At 38.0% G+C, this 19,654-nt stretch overlaps 1 protein-coding gene across 1 annotated transcript in view; it reads right to left on the reverse strand.

The window, feature by feature from the left end:
* The window catches only part of FLT4 (fms related receptor tyrosine kinase 4), a 336,901-nt gene that overhangs the window by 54,508 nt on the left and 262,739 nt on the right, over nt 1-19,654 (reverse strand). The window contains exons 16-22 of the mRNA XM_089670245.1: nt 19,421-19,527; nt 16,843-16,978; nt 15,716-15,820; nt 14,792-14,905; nt 4,772-4,860; nt 1,817-1,961; nt 1,135-1,229 (exon numbers count right to left, since the gene is read on the reverse strand). Coding sequence (XP_089526371.1) covers nt 1,135-1,229; nt 1,817-1,961; nt 4,772-4,860; nt 14,792-14,905; nt 15,716-15,820; nt 16,843-16,978; nt 19,421-19,527 — 791 coding nt within the window. The remainder of the gene's footprint in view (nt 1-1,134; nt 1,230-1,816; nt 1,962-4,771; nt 4,861-14,791; nt 14,906-15,715; nt 15,821-16,842; nt 16,979-19,420; nt 19,528-19,654) is intronic.

Consider the following 19,654-nt stretch of genomic DNA (forward strand, 5'->3'; position numbering starts at 1 on the left):
GACCGCGCAATTATCATTTGAGTTAGTGCAGCGCTGTATAGCAAAAAAAGGCATAAATTACAGTATCTATACCATAGTTTGTAGACGCTATAACTTTCACACAAAGCAATCAATATACACTTATTGGGATTTTTTTTACCAAAAACATGTAGCAGAATACATTTTGGCTTAAATTTATGACTAACTTTGAGTTTACGATATATTTTTTATAGCTGAAAGTAGAAAATATTGTTTTTTTTCAAAATTTTTGTGGTTTTTTTGTTTATAGCGCAAAAAATAAAAAGCGCACAGGTGATCAAATACCACCAAAAGAAAGCTCTATTTGTGTGAAAAAAAGGACGTAATTTTCGTTTGGGTGCAGCATTGCATGACCGCGCAATTATCATTTGAGTTAGTGCAGCGCTGTATAGCAAAAAGGCATAAATTACAGTATCTATACCATAGTTTGTAGACGCTATAACTTTCACATAAAGCAATCAATATACACTTATTGGGATTTTTTTTACCAAAAACATGTGGAAGAATACATTTTGGCTTAAATTTATGAATAACTTTGAGTTTACGATATATTTTTTATAGCTGAAAGTAGAAAATATTGTTTTTTTTCAAAATTTTTGTGTTTTTTTTGTTTATAGCGCAAAAAATAAAAAGCACACAGGTGATCAAATACCACCAAAAGAAAGCTCTATTTGTGTGAAAAAAAGGACGTAATTTTCGTTTGGGTGCAGCATTGCATGACCGCGCAATTATCATTTGAATTAGTGCAGCGCTGTATAGCAAAAAAAGGCATAAATTACAGCATCTATACGATAGTTTGTAGACGCTATAACTTTCACACAAAGCAATCAATATACACTTATTGGGATTTTTTTTACCAAAAACATGTAGCAGAATACATTTTGGCTTAAATTTATGAAAAAAAGGACGTAAATTTTGTTTGGGTATAGCATTGCATGACCGCGCAATTATCATTTGAATTAGTGCAGCGCCAAACAGCAAAAAAAGGCCTGGTCATTAAGGGGGGTAAATCCTCTGGGGCTCAAGTGGTTAATACCAATCTGCATTTTAGCAAGACGCATAACTCAAGTCAATACAATATTTTTTGAATAATGTTTAAAGTTGCGGTCCCATTACCTTTCTGGATGACAAGAATTCCATACCCCGGGCCACTTGGAAACTGTAGCAAATCAGATCTTCCATGGTGAGTGGACAATGCCACAAATCTTTCACTGCATAAAAACACATTTAAAAATAATTGTGGAATAGTCTGTAAAATATTGTTTGCCTGTGCTATGGGACATTATTATACCATAAAAAGTATTCTTAATAATCTCAGTTTATGATTGAGGTTACTTTTAGCGAGCCAACCACAGGAGATGCTAATAAAATGTTTTATCCTTTTGCTAAGCTATCATATCAGTGCAGAAATGTAGTTTGAACAGAATTCTAACATGGGGCCATGTATGAACTGGGCTCTTCAATGGAACAATTTCAGAAGAACTTAAGGGGGTAGAAGGAAGTATAGCAAGAAAAATGAATGTATTGTCTCCTAAAAGGCAGCTGTCATTCTTGCCTGTACCTTGGTCCAGTTCTGGAATCTGGTGACAAGACATTACTACCATTGAGCACATTTCTGCAGATTGAACCCATATTGCTATGACATATGCTTCCATGTAAAGTTTGATCCAACCATGTGGAATATATCATTACAGGCAGGCATATCCTGCTATTTCACCAGATAAAAGTAGTGACATTACTCAACCCATACCACAATATCTGCCCTAATCCTTTCGTAGTGTTGTGTGCTAATTCTTACACTCTGGGTTCCTCTGACTCTGATTTTTGGTTATCAGCATCCTGCCAAAAATGGCCTCTTCGTTGACTCCTTCTCTGCTTATCCTGTCAGCTATTACAGCCTCCACCATTGATCGGACTTGACTGCGTGACCGTGGAGATCTCTCCTGCAAAGTATGTAAGGACAGTAAAACTATTAGCAGTTTGTTAAATGTGCAAGTGGCACAGATTGACTGATAAAGAAAAGGTATAGTTCCATACATTTTGGTAAAATGTGCCCAAAACAACCAAAAAGCTTGTTGTGAAAAACACTGTAGAGCACAGCAATGGTTACCACATTTGAGTTGTATAGAAATGATTCACCTATCTTCATTCTCTTACAAATTCTGTCACTCACAATGTTCTACACTGGGTATTTAAAGCAGTATTAAACACAAATCAAACATTTATCATACTTCAGCTTACCATTTCTTAGTTGTGATGGCTGCATTAGTTTTCTTTTTTAGGCTTTATTTCTTCTATTTTCAACTGGTGACTTTTATAAATCTGTTGTTTTTAAATAGAAAAGCTGCCCTGCAGATTTATCAGTTACAAGGATAAGCCAAACCATTCAACATTGGCAGGGGTGCTTAAAATAAACAGGTTTATTTATTTTTTAATGTAATACCTTTATCCCAAAAGAAAAAAAAATGTTTGCTGCAACTGCTTATAAAGTGTTAGCTTGAGTTTGGCTTTAATTTGCTAGTGTCTTTAAATGTGACATTTAACACTTCCTGACTGACAGTGCTGCTGTTCAAATGAGCTAACTATGCTCTTTCATCCAGATTGGGAGCACTCTGCAGGAGGTGTGTTACTAGCCTGATCACCAGGTGCATACAGAGGTGAAAAAAGCCTAAAAACAAAATACAGCCACCACATCTAATGATTGGTAAGCTGCAATATATTACATTTTTGGTTTTGGGTTTAATATCACTTTAATCTTTGGTAACATATCTGCAAAGGTTGCATGTCAAGGGATGCTTGGGTGATGCAATGTTTCTAATGACAGAATTGGGACTAGTCACATGCATATAGCAGCTAAGCTCTCACACCTAGCACTTTACTTTACTTTACTTATCCATCCAGCCATACTATCAGAGAGGTGTGCTTTTGGCCCCAAATTTGTTCTTCAGCAGGACACATATCCCAAACATACAGTCAATGCCATAAAAAACTAGCAGTCCTGGAAGTGATGGTTTGGCCCCCGCAGACCCCTGACTTAAAGAGATAGAAGGATTTGAGGCAGCCTACATCCACAGAAGATATGTGGTTAGTTCTCCAAAATGTATCAAACAACCTATCTGCTGAGTTCCTTCAAAAATGGTGTGCAAGTGTACCTAGAATAATTGATGCCTAGAAGTTTTGAAGGCAAAGATAAGTCACACCAAATACTGATTTGATTTGGATTCTCTTCTGTTCACTCACTTTTTGTTACTCATTTTGTGGGGGAAGAGGAACCAGGGGAGTATTCAGGCGGCCTGGGCAGCAGAAGGAAGACGAACAAGGACAAGAGGGGCAACGCAGACAGCATTTACTGGAACAAATTACCTGTATTTTCCTCCTGCAGCAACTGAATGCTGGCTGGATGGAAAGAAGGAGAAGCCAGATTTCAACTGCTGCAAGGGGAAAATACAGGTGATCTGTTCCAGTCAATGCTACCCCTGCTGCTGTCAAGGTTCCAGGGGTCGGCAAGGAAGGGATACAATCTACTCGCCACCTGCCTGTGACTGACGGGTAGATCACAATCTATGGGTTACCGACCCCTAGGCTAGTGGTATGTTTCTAGCTGGCTTAAATAGCTTCTATCTAAAGAAAGCTAGATCCTGCGCATTTTAAAGACCATGTCATTTATCAACTACTAAGTATACACAACCATGGCCTAAAATGTATATACAAAGTGGAAGCCTACAGTTACATACAGCAGCACTTTTATGCTTCTCTCCACACCTTTTGCCTGATTGACAGCATATTGTGTCCCTGTGTCATGCTTACTCAGTGTTTTGCTGAGCAAATTTCCATTCAGTGACAAAAAAAACCTGTTACCAGTTTGAATGTTTGCAGTGACACCTCCTCCTAGGATACAACTTTTCAAATAGGGAAAGACACAGTTCGCTTGGCATGGGTGTCATTCAGAAATTGGCTTGCATGTTTCTCAAAGGCACCCATGTTGAGTTGGCAAGCCCTATGGTTGCTATACAGAATACATATAATACATATCTGTATTCTATACAGAATACATATAAAGTATATACATATATACACAGAATACAGAAGAGCAATCACTCAGCACAGTATCCAGAAAACAGTTGATTCCTAGAGTATCCATGGCCACTACAATGATTCTCTGTTTTCACAGGCATTGCTCAAGTATAAACCATACATGAAGTTCATCTTTAATGCACATTTTAGCACATTGCAGCACATTGTGCTATGTATAAATGCAGCATGTTCCATTTTCACCCAGTGCACAGCAACGTAGCATGCTGGCGTGAACAAATCCTACTGCAAATAGTGGATTCAGTTTGTCATTGTATTGGGCATTTGTTAAGCAATGTGAATGGGCACTTAGCTAACTTAGAATTGTTTTTTTATATTTAAAAGATTGAAAAATATTAAAAAAAAATTTTTTAAATAAGAAGCAGAGTTACATCCAAGCCTTTACTTGGATACATTTGGTAACACTGTGTATTACTGGTCTCAAGGTACAGGACTTCTTGTAGCAGAGGGATTGTGGAAGAAGCATATGATCTAAAGTATTTAATTATTTAATAAACTTCCCATGCCAGCTAGTAACTTACTTCCCATTTCCCAAATGGAAAACAGATGCTACATAAACAGAATCAAGTTGTGGAAGATAAATGAGGAATGGCAATGGACCATATGATGGATGATAAGAAAGGCAGGCCAAGTGAGAGGGTGTGTGATGGTGTCTACGTACCCGATAAGGAATGAATCCATCTCTCTTTGTTCTCAGATAATTGGACAGATTTCCATACTTGCAAAATTCTACAATGACCATCAGTGGCCCTGAAATATACATATAATATTGTTATAATGACTGAATAAATACACTTTATTAGGTACACCTTGCTAGTGCCAAGAAAATATCCCCCACACGATTACACCACCACCACCTGCCTAAACTGTTGATACAAGGCAGGATAGATCCATGCTTTCATGGTGTTTATGCCAAATTCTGACCCTACCATCTGAATGTCGCAGCAACCAGTCTGACAATCCTCCAATTTTCCACACAACTGCAGCTTACTGGATATTTTCTCTTTTCGGACCATTGTCTGTAAACCCTAGGGGTGATTGTGCGTAAAAATCTTAGTAGATCAGCAGTTTTTTAAATACTCAGACAAGCCCATCTTGCACCAACAGCCATGCCACATTCAAAATCACCTAAATCCCCTTTCTTCCTCATTCTGATGCTTGGTTTGAACTTCAGCAAGTCATCTTCACCACGTCTACATGCCTAAATTCATTGAGTTGCTGCCATGTGATTGGCTGATTAGCAATTTGTGTTACCAATCAATTGAACAAGTGTACCGAATAACATGGCCAGTGGGTGTATATGCATTGATATAATCAGGCACAGTAAATTTACGCAGAGAGTAATAATTATGTGGGAATTGCAATACAAGCAATAATAAAAGATTGGTGATTAGTTTCTGTAAATTGCTTACCTTACACACTGCTTATTGCCTTACTGCCCAAAAAGGTACTATTAGGTAACAGTACGATACATAATTTTTTTCTCTGTTAAAGTATGTTTAACATTTTAGGGTTGTGCGAACATCTTTCAAAGATTTCACATTTATTGCACTTTGTGATATTATCAACTTAGTGTGAGCTGGAACAAAGAACTAAAGTGGCAGCTGTGAACAAGTTTCATGACCCAACATATTCTATGCTTCCAAATAGCCTCCTACTGGTGCACTTTGGCTGCTGAAGGAAACTGATGAAGCAACATAGGCCTAATTTGGCAGGTAGTAATGCATGCCTTCTGTGCCTGAGGTTATCTATGAGCTTGTGTGCGAGCTCCCAGAGGCTACTGATTTTACTACCACCCTATTCTTTAAATGAATACTTTATGATAAAACTGTGAGGCAGACTGCCATTACTTTCTTGTTTTGGGAATTTCATTCTGAACCCGGCTTTAGTTCCGAATGAGCCATTAATATGGAAGAACTATGAGGCCAGTTGAGTTGTAATTCTTGAGTTTGCTTGTTTTAGGGCAGTGACTTATTAGGCAGTGAAGCCATAGCCAGCATGACAGCCTTGGAGAATGCATCTACCAAATGAACCATCTAGCATTGACAGTTCCCACATTTCTAAACTCTAATTTCCTTAAAATAAATAAAACATCTGTGCAATAATGCTGTATCTTGATGTCACTAGTGCTTCAATGGTGTAATTAATTTTGTTTTCAAATATTGGTATGGTGTATATAAATGTGTTTATTTGATCCTAGTGTAGAACATTGGGGTAGGGACCATTTACATGTGTGATCAGTAAAATTCTAGACCTTGTTAATCACCAATCCAAAGAACCTATTCATATCTAAACATTTTCCTTGTAAGTCTCCTTGCTGAAGGAAGCATGTCTGATCTGTTGTCATTGACAGGGTGAACAATTGCATTGCAGAGCAGGACATTTAAGCCTGAGCTTCCACAAATTTCTGTAAACTGTTGCAGTAGGCACAGCTTTATAAGGGGGGCATGAATTACTTTTAAGTTTGAAAGAGTTGAGTTCTTCTGACATTATTCTGTTTTCACTGCTGAATTGTCAGATTCTCCTCTCTTTGAATATCTTGTGTGAATGTGATCAACTTTTTATGGGTCCACATCAAGAGGATATAGGAGTACTACATAAAAAAGTGGGCTATCCTTTTCCCCAAAGTGCAGATCTTTCTGGTTATAAGAAGTAGTTGCTTGAATATAAAATACATTGACAATACTAATATCCTGTCTGACATCAATCAACAACTGTAATCATTTTTTACCTACAGTATATATGGGTTGATTATCAGTAGGTTAGACCTAAAATGGCTCTAACCATCAGGATAACTGTTACATCTGGATACAGATCCACAGGATATTTTTTAGCAGCTCAGTTGTGCTAATAAAATCTCATGAAATAGTTTTCTTTGTATCACAGTGGTTTTAATGTGAGGTGCTACCAAGATAAATTTTCAGTAATGTGACAAAGTGGTCAAACTTCCAAGATTGCACAATACTACGATTTAATCATGTTGCAGAACTAATGGCAAACAGGCTGTGAATGTTCTCATTTAGCCAGGTCACATTATAGCTAGTAGTTATTTGTTACATTCAGCTATACTTTTAAGCAACTCAGTCATCTTACTCCAATCACCATGGATTGTGCCAAGGCAGATGTAAATTGTTCAGAAACATGACAGGAGGTGTGAAAGCTTCTGAAAACCCACTATTAAATTAGGTTATTAGAAGAGGATGTTTTCACAAATGTTCACAACTCCCATCATGTTCTTGATACATTTCATGTTGGTTGAATGAAGATGACTGAGGTGACTAGCATAGTTTTAAATTCTTGAGTATGTTCCTGGCACTCTTTAGAATGGAAGAGGCTACTTGGATCATTGGCAAATGTCTTCAGAACATTACAAAAAAAGTTCAATGTGAGTAAATACTACTAGCTATTGGAGAAATGAATAGCTAAACAATCGCCAGTTTAGGAAACTCCTGGGAGATTTTCACAGCCATACTCTTTGACATTATTCTCATCTACAGTCGCCAAGCAATCTCCTTCAGGAGCAAAAGAGCATCCAAGATTAAAAATTTACATTGTATCTCTAGCCTTAGTTTGCATCTTCATAGAATGGATTCAGGCTGAACTCTGCCCTCAATTTAAAAACTGGCAAGCAGGGAGGATATGTTTCCTCCAAAAAAGGCTTCTTACCCTCCTGTTTACAAGTTACTTTAGAGCATAAACTGAGCCTAAGCTCAGTGTACACTTTTGGCATGTCTTAATGCTGACGAACATGAGTAATATTATCCCGCCTGGGCAATCGAGGTGGCCAAAGATCTCTAAGTCATAAAAAGTCAGGGAGAAGATGCCACCTCTAGTGAGGGAGCATGTGCATGTAGTTTTGTTAGAGGGGAGGAATGAGTGAGCTTTGAAGGGTTTAGTTCTGCTTAAAAAAAATTAAGGAACGGGGGGAAAAGGTTTCTAGGCCCCCCTTTCCTCATAGGACTGTGGCAGTGCAATTTCAAGTCTCCCCATTTATGTGGGGTGAGCATGAAGTCTGCTGATAGGTTGCCTGACCTTAGAGGTCAGGTGACTTTTTGACCCAAGAAGCTCCTGGAAGTGGGAAATAAGGCTATATAAAGGGAGTCCATTACCCCTCAGTTTCAGGCGCCTCAAAAGGCATAGTCTCTGGTGCTCCCTTCCACCCTCCCGTGATATTGTGGCCATTTATTATATGGTAGTGTCACCTAAAGGGGGACAGTTGTTTAAGTGAACCTGAACTGTAGTGGTTGGGTTTTGTTTTTTCAATTTGATATGATTAAAGTTATTTTTATATATAAACTCATATAATGGATATTTTAAGTTATTAAATTATTCTGGCTTGAGACATAATGGCTTAGCTGTTTTTGAGTCTTTGTATATTTTTAAATAAAAGTTATGAAAGAGTGTACTTATTTAATTGAAACTAAAATTAAAATGGCTGTGGCCTTTTTTATCCAGCCTGGTTTTGGTTGTCATTATTTATCCAGTTTAAGTGGTATATCTGCTGCCTGCTATTCCATAGCATCTACTGCCTGAGAAACCTTTCACCCAAAACTCTGCAGGATACTAGGGATTTGAAACATTACAAAATGTTGCTTGCCTTTAGCCCAAACATAACCAATTGTGCAACACAATATTCTATACAGACAGAATTGGAACTCCCCAAGGAGAACGTTTATTATGAGATACGATTCAAATGAGTTATCACACATAGCTGCCTCTCTGATCAGCTTATAGTTTTAGCTTAGAGGCATCATCATATTCATATTCAGGGATGACTAACACATTAACCATGCATACAACTCCAAATTCATCCTCAGCGATTAGAGAAATTTCCCCCACAAGTAATATTCACAAAGGAAACGGCGTCCTCTGATTCACAATAACTCCATGATGAGTCACAACCCATTCCTAATATCTGTAAATAAGACTGAGGTTGCCAACCTGTGGATTTTCATCTATCTGCCAGTAAGCTGTAGATCTCATATGCCATGGCTTTTAGTTGCTCAATGGAAACCTGTCATAAAAGAAATACATAGGCTGCCATTGCTCCCTTCCTTCTGACTACAGTAGGTCCCTGGCTGTCCTGCTGAATCTCAGATGTCAGTATTTTCTGAGTCCCGAGCTCCATGCTGGTCCATGTCAGTGACTCAAAGTATTATTATCACTGTACTAACATGACAGGCTGGCAAAAGGGACTTTCAAAAAATGGTCAGTAATGGCTAACTACATAATTTTTCTTTTGTTTTTAGGCATTAAATGGACCTATCTTAAAAATTCTCCCTTTATGTGAATTAACCAGGCACTAACCAGCATTACCAAATCACTGGATTTTTATGGGATTAAAAATTTATTTTGTTTGTTATGAATAAACACTGCTGCCTTCCTTTCAGCCTAGGCATAGAGATGAACCCTATCTTGGTGACTTACAGCCAGATAAGTGGTTTAGCAAGGCAGAAAGGAACAGAGCCTGTATATGTAAAATGTTTTAATTGGTATTTCTTTAGATGCCTTTAAAGGGTAATTCCACTTTTGTAGGAAAAATAGGAAATAAAAAAAATAATATAGCATATACAATTTGCTATACAAGTCATATTTTAAATGAATGTTATTAAAAAAAACCCTTTATCTTTCAATCAGCAGAGCTGTAATTTTCTGTAAAATGCAATTCAATATGAAAACCTGGTGGCGTTCTGTACAATGCTGGTGTATGGAATGTCCTCCAGAAAATGTAATTTCCTGCTTGTGTAATTGGCTTACTGATTTTCCCAGAGGTCTGCACTAAAATAAAAGTCAGATTTTTGGCATCCTCTGCATCAAAAATTTCATTTTTTGTGAGATACCCTCAAAGGGAAATCATGTTGCCAGAGTTGAAGAAGTCACTCCCATTCACGCTCAATTTGCAAATGGACACAAACAGCTATTTCTTCAGAATAACAAAAGCTGGGAATCTACAACATAGTTAAAATTCTTAAAATGTACATAAATCACCCAGAGGGGAATGATTTTTCTCAACAAAAGTGGTAAGATCAGAAATCCTATTTTCCCAATCAGTACAGTATGGGATACGGAATCACTAGTCTTTACCATGGGATGTCTAAAAGCAGTCCAATGGAGGGTTGGGCGAATTAGCAAACACAACCAACAGGACCACCTTGCCAAACAGAGGGGAGGGGAGGGGCCAAACAGATATTCACCTTCAAAGGGAAGGTATTCAAGGCATTTCTTATATGAGGCAGGACATCCAACTGGGGCAATTGTCTTAGCAGAAAGTATTGAGGCCCTATGAAGATAAACTACCACCCCCTTGGAGTTGTGGGCTGAGTATGAGCTAGCGAGGCCATCTAACCCTGTTTTTCCCTTGTGCTTAGGATCTACCATGTGCGGTGCAGAGTGGCACTTACAGCTTCCACTACTGTGGAGAGATAGGGAAAGACTTCTAGTGCCAAGAACTGGGGGTTGCTGAATGCCCAGGTAGTATAGCTGATTACTGTGCTGTGCCAATTATGGTGGATAAGAGATAAGATATATAGATAGATAGATAGATAGATAGATAGATAGATAGATAGATAGATAGATAGGTATGCAAAGATACTTATTTATTTCTGTGTTAAAACACAGTGAAATATTAGTTTGATATCACTGTCCTCTATATAAAAGCATACTAAAGAAAAAGGCAAGAAAAGTGTCCAAGCAGGACCCAGTACCCTCAGCAACATTACAGGCCAGCTCCACTCTCCCTTCATTCGCTATGTGATGTCTGTTTATTTGTCCGTGCTATATAAGCCAGTTATAGACTTGGGTGTTGGCCATCTTTTTATTTGCATGTTGGAGTTTAGGTACGTGGGTGCACTAGGATGTCCTGGCTGCCATTGTGCTATATGCTAGGGTCCTGTGCACTCCTTTGCCATTAAGAGGGGTGGGCTCCCTCAGGTCCACTTGCCCTTGATCTATCCATTAAATACATGTGCCTCTACTATGGGGGCTCTCAGAAATTGTAGAGTTAGGACCACAGATTATCATGGTGCCGTGACGTGGCTCTGTGGCTTACGTATGTATTTTCAAATGTGTGCTAACTAAACCCCTGTTATAAACACATACTGTTAGACAGATTAATTCGGTTGTTGGCAAGCTGGCTGGCAAGTTGTCCAAGAACGTTGTTCTCTCCCCTTCATTCGTTATGTGATGCCTGTTTATGTGTCCTTGCTATATAAGCCAGTTATGGACTTGGGCGGTTGCCATATTTTTATTTTTATTTATCAGCTCCACTTTCCACCCCTCTTCTCTTTATTAAATAAATGTTTTTGTCACTGTCTCTAGCCCCATCAGAGATTGATATTTAAAGTTGAACTCCAGGCTAACAGCTAAATATACAAATTAAATACATATAAAAAACTGCCATATCTGCCAAAGGATTTGTATTTCTGTCAATCCAGCTCTGAGATTTACATGGGTCTGCCACACAGTAGAGCCCTGTCTGGCAGGGCAGGAGACCTAATCGGTCTCTGCTGCAGTTCAGGTAAATTTATAGGTCTCCTCTTCACCCCCAGCCTCTTATAAGACAGTGAAGGAGAAGCAGCACACTGATTAGCTCATTTCTCACTCTGCTCTCTCCTCCTGTCAGCATGCTCCTTGCAATGTAGCACAACTAATTGGCCATTTATGCTGCATCTCTCTCCCTCTTTTTTAACTCTGCTGTACAGGGACTTTAGGGGGGGGGGGGGGGGGTGATACCAAATCAAATTCAGGAGCTTGCATTACTTGCTTAAAAAAAATAGCTTCAAAATGTTCTAAGGCATCAGCCATGTCCTTTTCTTTTTTGAGACAAACTATTTTTCTGTATATGTCTATTAAAACATTAAAATGTCTCAGCTCCTGTAATAGTGGACAGTAATAGGTAGATTTAGGATACTCATAATAAACAACGCAACACTTGCATAATTTAGCACAATGAATGTAGTAAAAACATTGATAGTAAAAGGCAAAGCAAATAATATTTCACTTGCAATTCAAACCAATTTGCCTTGTGCCAGACCATGATGCATTTTATCTGTGTTATCTGAAGAATTCCCAGAATGCTGCTTCTGTGAACACGTAATAAATCTGACAGCAAATTGCAGCTGGCACACAGATATGTCAATCTGTCATTTTTAAGTCAATGGTGCATCTATCTGAGCTAAGGTCAAGCAGATATTTGAAAGTTTGTGATGCAGGGTGAAGGAATGTGGAAATCAGTCTAGTGATGTGCATAGTGGAGAATTCAAGTCAAAATTTGGAAAACCATTAATATGAGCTTGAACTCCATTTCTTTGTGTTTTCATGGCTTACTAGGAAGATATACCATAGTTCTTAGCATTTAAAGGGTCAACCCTGCAAAATCTATAAAATAGTGTTTTATACATACTGAACGGAAAAGCCACAAGACAGTTTTGGCATATGTTGACAGGCTTTTGTTTTTGCTTCAAGGAAGTTTTGCATTCCCCTTCCAGTCTAAAAAAAAATGCAAGACCTGTTTGAAGCAGGCCAGAAGGGGGTCAATAGCACCTGTCATCTCAAAGTCCTGTCAAACTAATGCCACTGACAAAAGTCCAATGCCCCCCAATGTAGACTTTTTCATATATCTCTTAGAGACTCTATTGATAAGATCTCTTTGTGCACGTTAAGCATTTATGCAGATGTAGGATCTGGATAGGCCCTCAGAAATAGGGATGATGTGCACAGTCAAATGTTTTTTTCTTAGGATTTGGCTAGCCTAAGTACAACTTTGTCTGTAGTGCATCTGAACTTATGGGCATACCTGAATTTACTGAGCTGAACCCCATTGTTTAGGGTCGATAAGTAAATTATATTGTGTGCACTGATTACACATTATGCCTCCAGTCATCCTGAATGACTGGAGGCCGAGGCCGTGCCACAGTTGCATGAATGAGTTATTCAGGACCAATATGTACGGTAAATATAAAGTCCATGTAATCACTAGCGTGTAGAGAGGGCTCTCCAGGGGCCCCTTCTCTATACTGTAATAGTCCCAAAGCCCAGTGCCATCCTGTTTGCTCCTCTGTGTACAGATGACAAGATGAAAACCCCAGTACGCCCATTACCCTGGTCCACTACAGCGCTGACCCATTGATTTGGTCATAGTAGCTGAATGCACTTCAAGATTTCTGGAGCTGTGCGTCAATGTGTGTATAGACCCAGGGGTGGACTGACCATTTGGAAACTCGGGCACTGCCCGAGGGCCCGGGGTCAGTAAGGGGCCTCATGAGATGCCCCTGGTACCTCTTTCATAGGCTTTTTTGAGTTTGGGCAAGGTCACAGGGGCCCCATGATCCCCTATTGCCCGGGGGCCCCATGAGTTGTCAGTCCGCCCCTGTATGGACCCATAACATTGCTTCGTTCAGATCCTTAAAAAAGTGTACCTGTTTTAGATCTAAATGCAGAGTATTTTGCACCTGTGTTCACGAGCCTATAGATACCTCTTGTCCTCAATGTAAAACAACTGCCTGGCAGCTGACATTGCAGTATGTATATTCCTACTAGAAGACTATGTTCCCTCCAATAAAGGATGTATAGGGAAGAGAGAGAATATAATTATTTAAACCATATTCTTGGCTTTGGCAGCAATTTCAGAGAATGCAATTTCCCTACTATATAACTGACAGGGAGGAGTGGCAGCTACTATATACATGGGATTATATTATAGTAAACTGTGTAGCAGCTCAGAGCACACAGCAATATTAGTGGGACTGCTGCATTTTATGTGATGGAATCAGCAGGTAATCATGTTACCCTATGTACAGTGGCAGAGTCATAAGTGCTACTCAGACCACACCATAGTCATAATGATGGAACAAGACTTAACAAATCTTGCAAAATACTCAAATAGCTTTTTAAATATGGAAAACTAATTGGTTAAAAAATACATTCCTGAAACAGCTGAAAAAGGTTATCTAAGGTGAATGACCTGTAGAACACACAGTATGTATAATGATAGCTGATTAAAATGAATACTGGTACCAAAGATATAAAAATACAGACATATTCATATTTTTAAGGAAAGAAAATCCAAGGAATTGTGTTAGGTATGTGAAAATAACTGATATCTAGGTCTGGCTAAAAGCTCATAACAGCTAAAAGCTCATAACAGCTAAAGTGTTTACATACACCTGTCATCTATAAATTATTTAGATTTGTTGGTAAATGCTCCTAATGTAAAATTGGCTCAGTATTGTGCCAAAAAAAAATCAGTAATGCACTGACAAGCTCAGCAAAGTCTTTATTTCTATTATTTATTGGGGTGTATTTCAAGTTACATTTACAGTTTACTATTTTTGGATAGAGTGGAGAAAATGGTTAGAACCCCAGTCAGGTTTTTATTGATACCCTGATGACTTTGTTAGAGAGATTTATCCTCACTTCCTGTCATGCTAACATTTTACCAGGCAGGAAGTGAGGGGACCTCCTTATCAGCAACACAGTAAAGAAAATACAACAAGGGTAACATGTTTCCTTTCTTACAATTTTAACTGACATTTGTTTAAACAGATATAAAGTAATTTTTCATTATAATATCTGCAATGCAAGCACTTCTTTAGGAGTTGTAATACCTACATTAATTGATGAATTATAAACAGTCAAACAGTGATAGGGTAAAATCATTTTTTTTGCTTTTATAGTCACTTACCATTGGCTTTTGTGCAGGCTCCCAGTAAATTTACAACATTGAGGTGGTTTCCAATGTGGATGAGAATCTTCAACTCTGACATTAAAGCTTTGTGCTCACTAGCTGTGGCTCCCTCTATAAAAAATAAAAAAAAGAAGAAAATTAATGTTTTGTAGTAGACTACAATAAACACACAAAGAATTGTGATAAAATAAAAGGCAAAATTAATAGTGCATGTGATATCTATTAGTCAAAGTACTTGAAAAATAATCTAGCAAAAAATAATAATTATAATTAAAACAAAAAAAATGTATTAATTACCTTCATTTACTAGATAACAAAACTGGAGATAATTAAGACCAGCTATAAGTTGGCGTACAGAGACAGGAAAAGTTCCTGTCTCTGTACTCTATTTAGCAGAGCAGCATATTTGCTTCTGCTTCCTCCTCCCCTTCCTACCTATGACTGGTTCTTAAGAATTCTGTTGGCTGTGCTAGAATCCATTAGTTTTACCAACCTTTTATGCCCAGACTCAGACTGTATACAAATTTTTGATTTAAAAAAATAGTTTTTCTAAAACCTTTTATTATTTTGTAATTATTTGTTGGGATTGGTGAGTAGAACCCTGGCCTGCTCATGCACTGGTGTACATAGAGGGTAGATGCCTTGCCAGCATGCATGGATCTCCTTCAAGCTGCAACTACAAGTGATAGGATAGAAAATGCTTCTCAAATTAAATCCCCAATGTGCGCATTGAGTGCACAACGTGGGCCTGCACCCACTTGGGGGCCGGTGTGCACTGTATATACTGCACACATTAGGGACACACCGGAGATCCCTTGTTTTATAGTACTAGGCAAACTGCTACATGATGTATCTAGTAGTGATTGTAATGGTTGGATTATGGATTTGAGGCTAAGCTTACCATCAGTACATAACACTCACCTTTTAGCATCTTGACTGCCACTGTCTCACAGCTGTTACTTTTACTGATGCCAAAAGCTGATGCTTCAACCACTTTACCAAAAGCACCATGTCCTAGAACTTTACCTAGAAAATAAATAAAAACTATTATATTAAAATAAGGCACACATGACTGTTTATTTTTTACTTGTATTATAACATAGAATATTGTACTACAGCTGCTGTTACTGGTACTCTTTGACTTGCTTTACTGCCTCACCTCCTTTTGGCAGCAAATAAACAGCACTTCATCTGATGGTACAATTGCTTTCCTGGTTTCAAATATGTATCATTGTAGCAGTGCATAGGGTTTTCATTTCCTACAGAAATCAATGGACTTTAAACTTTCAGATTCTATGGCAGGTTTGAATCTGATTGGTAGATTTCATCCAATACTGATTCTGGTTCTTTTCACTGACACTTGCTACGTGAGGCCCTGGTGCTTTCTGCCAGGCAGTAAAGAATGTGTTCTAACTAATTAAATTCTGTTTGATCCTAAGCCAGTTTAATGATCCACATAAGGGTTCTGTGAAATAGATAATCAGATTATAAGCACCCATGCTGAGGAATGTATCATATGCACATCTGTAAACTCTAGAATTTAGTATGTATTGTGAAAATGGCAACATATTTAATTGGTCAAGCTGCATCGCTCTTCCCATTCATTATGGGAAAAGTAAAGCAGAGGTGGTGGGGGAAAAAGCCAAACAAATGTTTGCTTTAGGGCCCATTTATTGCTATAGGGCCATAAACAAAAATGGTAATATGTTGGCAACAGGTATTGTCAATGGCTTTTAACATTATCCACTCCAATTTATAAATTCACAAACACGTTGAAAATACAAATCAACATGCATCAAAAGGTATGCTAAAACACAAAGGAAAAGCATATGAACACATGACAATGCACCTCTATGCACACACATACATCTAAATGGGCCTTAATGGTCTATGGTACACCTGAAAGCTAATTGGTTTCTTGCTATGGCAACATGTTCAGGTTAGTTGTCTCCTCCCATTTTAAACATCATTCCCAATTGACACATATGTGACACACTTAGCTGTGGGTGGGTGTGTATTAATTTGGAGTGTAAGATAATATGTCTCACCAAGTCTTAGCCTATCCCGAGGAAACTCCCACTTGCTGGAGTCATAAGGTAGATATTCACATTGCTCCTCCAAGGGCACCTCACCAGGATCCATAATAATTGACAGGTAGCCTGTCTTTATCTCACTGTGGCTGGGCTAAAATATAAGAACAACAAATTACAGGCATTTCATAAATACAAGTAAGTTTTGTATGTTTAACATTTGTGGTGATTGTGTGTGCATGTGGATTCTCTAATGCTCCAATTAAGCTGTTGTAAAAGGGAGCAAGGTGAGCTGAGCTGCTGAGAGAATGACTTGAAGAACTACAGTGCTTCTAATGTGAAATTACTCCACAGTGCCTGCAGGTACATATGTAAGTGAGGACTTGTTTTGAAGATCATTTGCTGTTCGTTAAAGGCATATATCTTCTTTTGTACACTAAAAAAAATGTGCATATATTAATTGTTTCCATTGGAGCCTGCAAGCAATGATGATCAGTGCAACATAGGTGCAATGCACAGACTCCTGCAGACACTTCCTCCAACCCCAGGTTTAATATATACCTTTAGTTATAGAGCTGAAAGAAGTAATCAATGAAGTATGAGTGCGGTGATGTCACTGCACTTGTGCTTCATTGATATTTATGAGTCTCTTTGCCGTGGTGGCAGATGGGACTTGTAGTCTTCTATTTACAGATCCACGTGACTGGATCTGTGAATGGATGATGTATCTGTGCAGGTGAAGCCATGCACTGCCACACTTATTAAAATATTACAGGCTGCTACATAGAGAAGAACCCTGCAATTTAGATAATGGAGCTTCGGGAGCTTGAAGGTAAGAGCTTTGGAATGTTACCATGTCTTATGTTATACCCTTAATAAGGTGTAACATAAAAGTGGTCACTAAGGTGGAAATAGCCCCTAAGAACCCTTAAGGATATGTAAATATTTCAGTGTCCATAGCCTGGTCACAGGTTCTCTTTTTATGTAAAACTTGGAAAACTTGTGTCGATCAGTGAATTCTGACAGCAGTAGGTCCCACTGTCAGAATACAATGTCCTGGTCAGTGAGAGGATTCCTTCATCCACTTCACTTGTCTAGCTTTACATTGTTTATGACAAATAAAAGGAATCAAGGAACTATTATGGTCACACAAAGAGAACCAGTAAATTAATTTAAAGTGTCAGTACACACTAAACTGACTAAATCTGTCCGTAAGCCATTAGAATTTAGTTTAAAATTTTTCATTTTCAGAACATTCATTTGATTTTCTAATGGTTACTGGGTCAAATCAGCGGTTGTTTTTTTAACCATAGTAATAAGAGAATTCGAAGGTATGGAATTGAAATTTTTTCCTAAACTAACAAAATTTTACCTTTTGAATGGGTTTTTTTGTTCAGATAAAAGCTGCATACTGTATATTGTAATGAAACCTGTTTAATATGTCTGGGATTCCATTCAAACAGCAGGTCTGGATGAAATTTGAAGGACTTTCAAATGAAACTAACTGACTCAATGATGGCAAAAAAAAAATTCTGACAAATGATTTTTCAGAATTTCCACACAAACAAAAATTAAACCAAGTGAAGCCAGCTTAATTCCAAGCATAAATTATATGCCCTATCTTCTTCAAGAAAAGAAAAATGCTGAGCATCAATTTCATTTACCATCATGTGGAAATAACTAGTAACACTTACTTCCCAAATGTAACATTAGTACAATGTTAAAGCAAAAAATTACCACATTTTAAAAAATGAAGCAGTAAGGTATTCAGTCTCCTTTGCTATTTTGGTATAACAGCAAGAGAGGCAACACATATGGCAAACATTTATAGAGATGGCCATGCCAATGTTTATACATAAAAAAGTAATCTGTTCTCTGCAATTGTCAGAAACACATTTTCAATTCCAGGGGTTTTGCTGCCAGCGACAGCTCTGTTAAAATAAGGACTGTCCCTGAAATCTATTCTCACTACTCTGATTGTCCCAGTGCAATTGTTGGGCAAGTTAGTCTTCATCTATAAACTTTATACATTCAAATATAATTATACCTCTACATACTTTATTATTTAGAAGGGTTATTGTTTCTAATTAGGAAAAAACCTTAAAGCATAGTCAATCTGGTAGTCATACCATAATGAAAATTAAAATTTTATACAGCAATTCATTCAATTTCCAGTAACAACAGTTACTTTTTTTTATTAGCTTTAAAGGATAAGTTCACCTTTTAACAAAAAATAATAAATGCTAATTTTTTTGCAGGTAAAAAATGTGCATTTTTTATTTTTTGTTCCCCCCCTGACCTGTCAGTATATCTGCTTGCTCGTACATCCCATATGAACAAGCAGATACTACTGACAGGAAGGCTCAATGAACTACCACAGCGCTGTGGAGCTCCTTGTTAGTTCATTGAAGACTACAAGACGACAGCCGCAAAGGAGAAGATCTCCATTTAGCTGTCACAGTGGGAATCGGGGGTGCGGGGGCCAGTCAGATCGTAACATGTTACATGCTACACCCTGAATATGGATGTAACATGCAACATGTTACGAAAGGTGAACTTATCCTGTAAAACCAATGTCCCAGTTTCACCCACATACCCTCTTGATGTTGCAGAATATAAGGATAAGGAGGATCCAGAAGAAGACAGCAATGACTCCAGTGCCGATCAGAATCACTATCTCAACATTAGTCCTGTCATCAGCTCCTGAAACAAGAGAGTGAAGACAAAATGATGACCTACCCAACAACACTGTTCTGTGCCCAACGCGAATTTTAAAGCAGTGATGATTTAAAGTGCACTTATGTGCAGACTATGCACACTAAAGCATTTG

Source organism: Staurois parvus, unplaced genomic scaffold (genome assembly GCF_062004578.1).
Source record: "Staurois parvus isolate SC_StPar_1 unplaced genomic scaffold, SC_StPar_1.0 ptg000088l, whole genome shotgun sequence".
Taxonomy (NCBI): Eukaryota; Metazoa; Chordata; class Amphibia; order Anura; family Ranidae; genus Staurois; species Staurois parvus.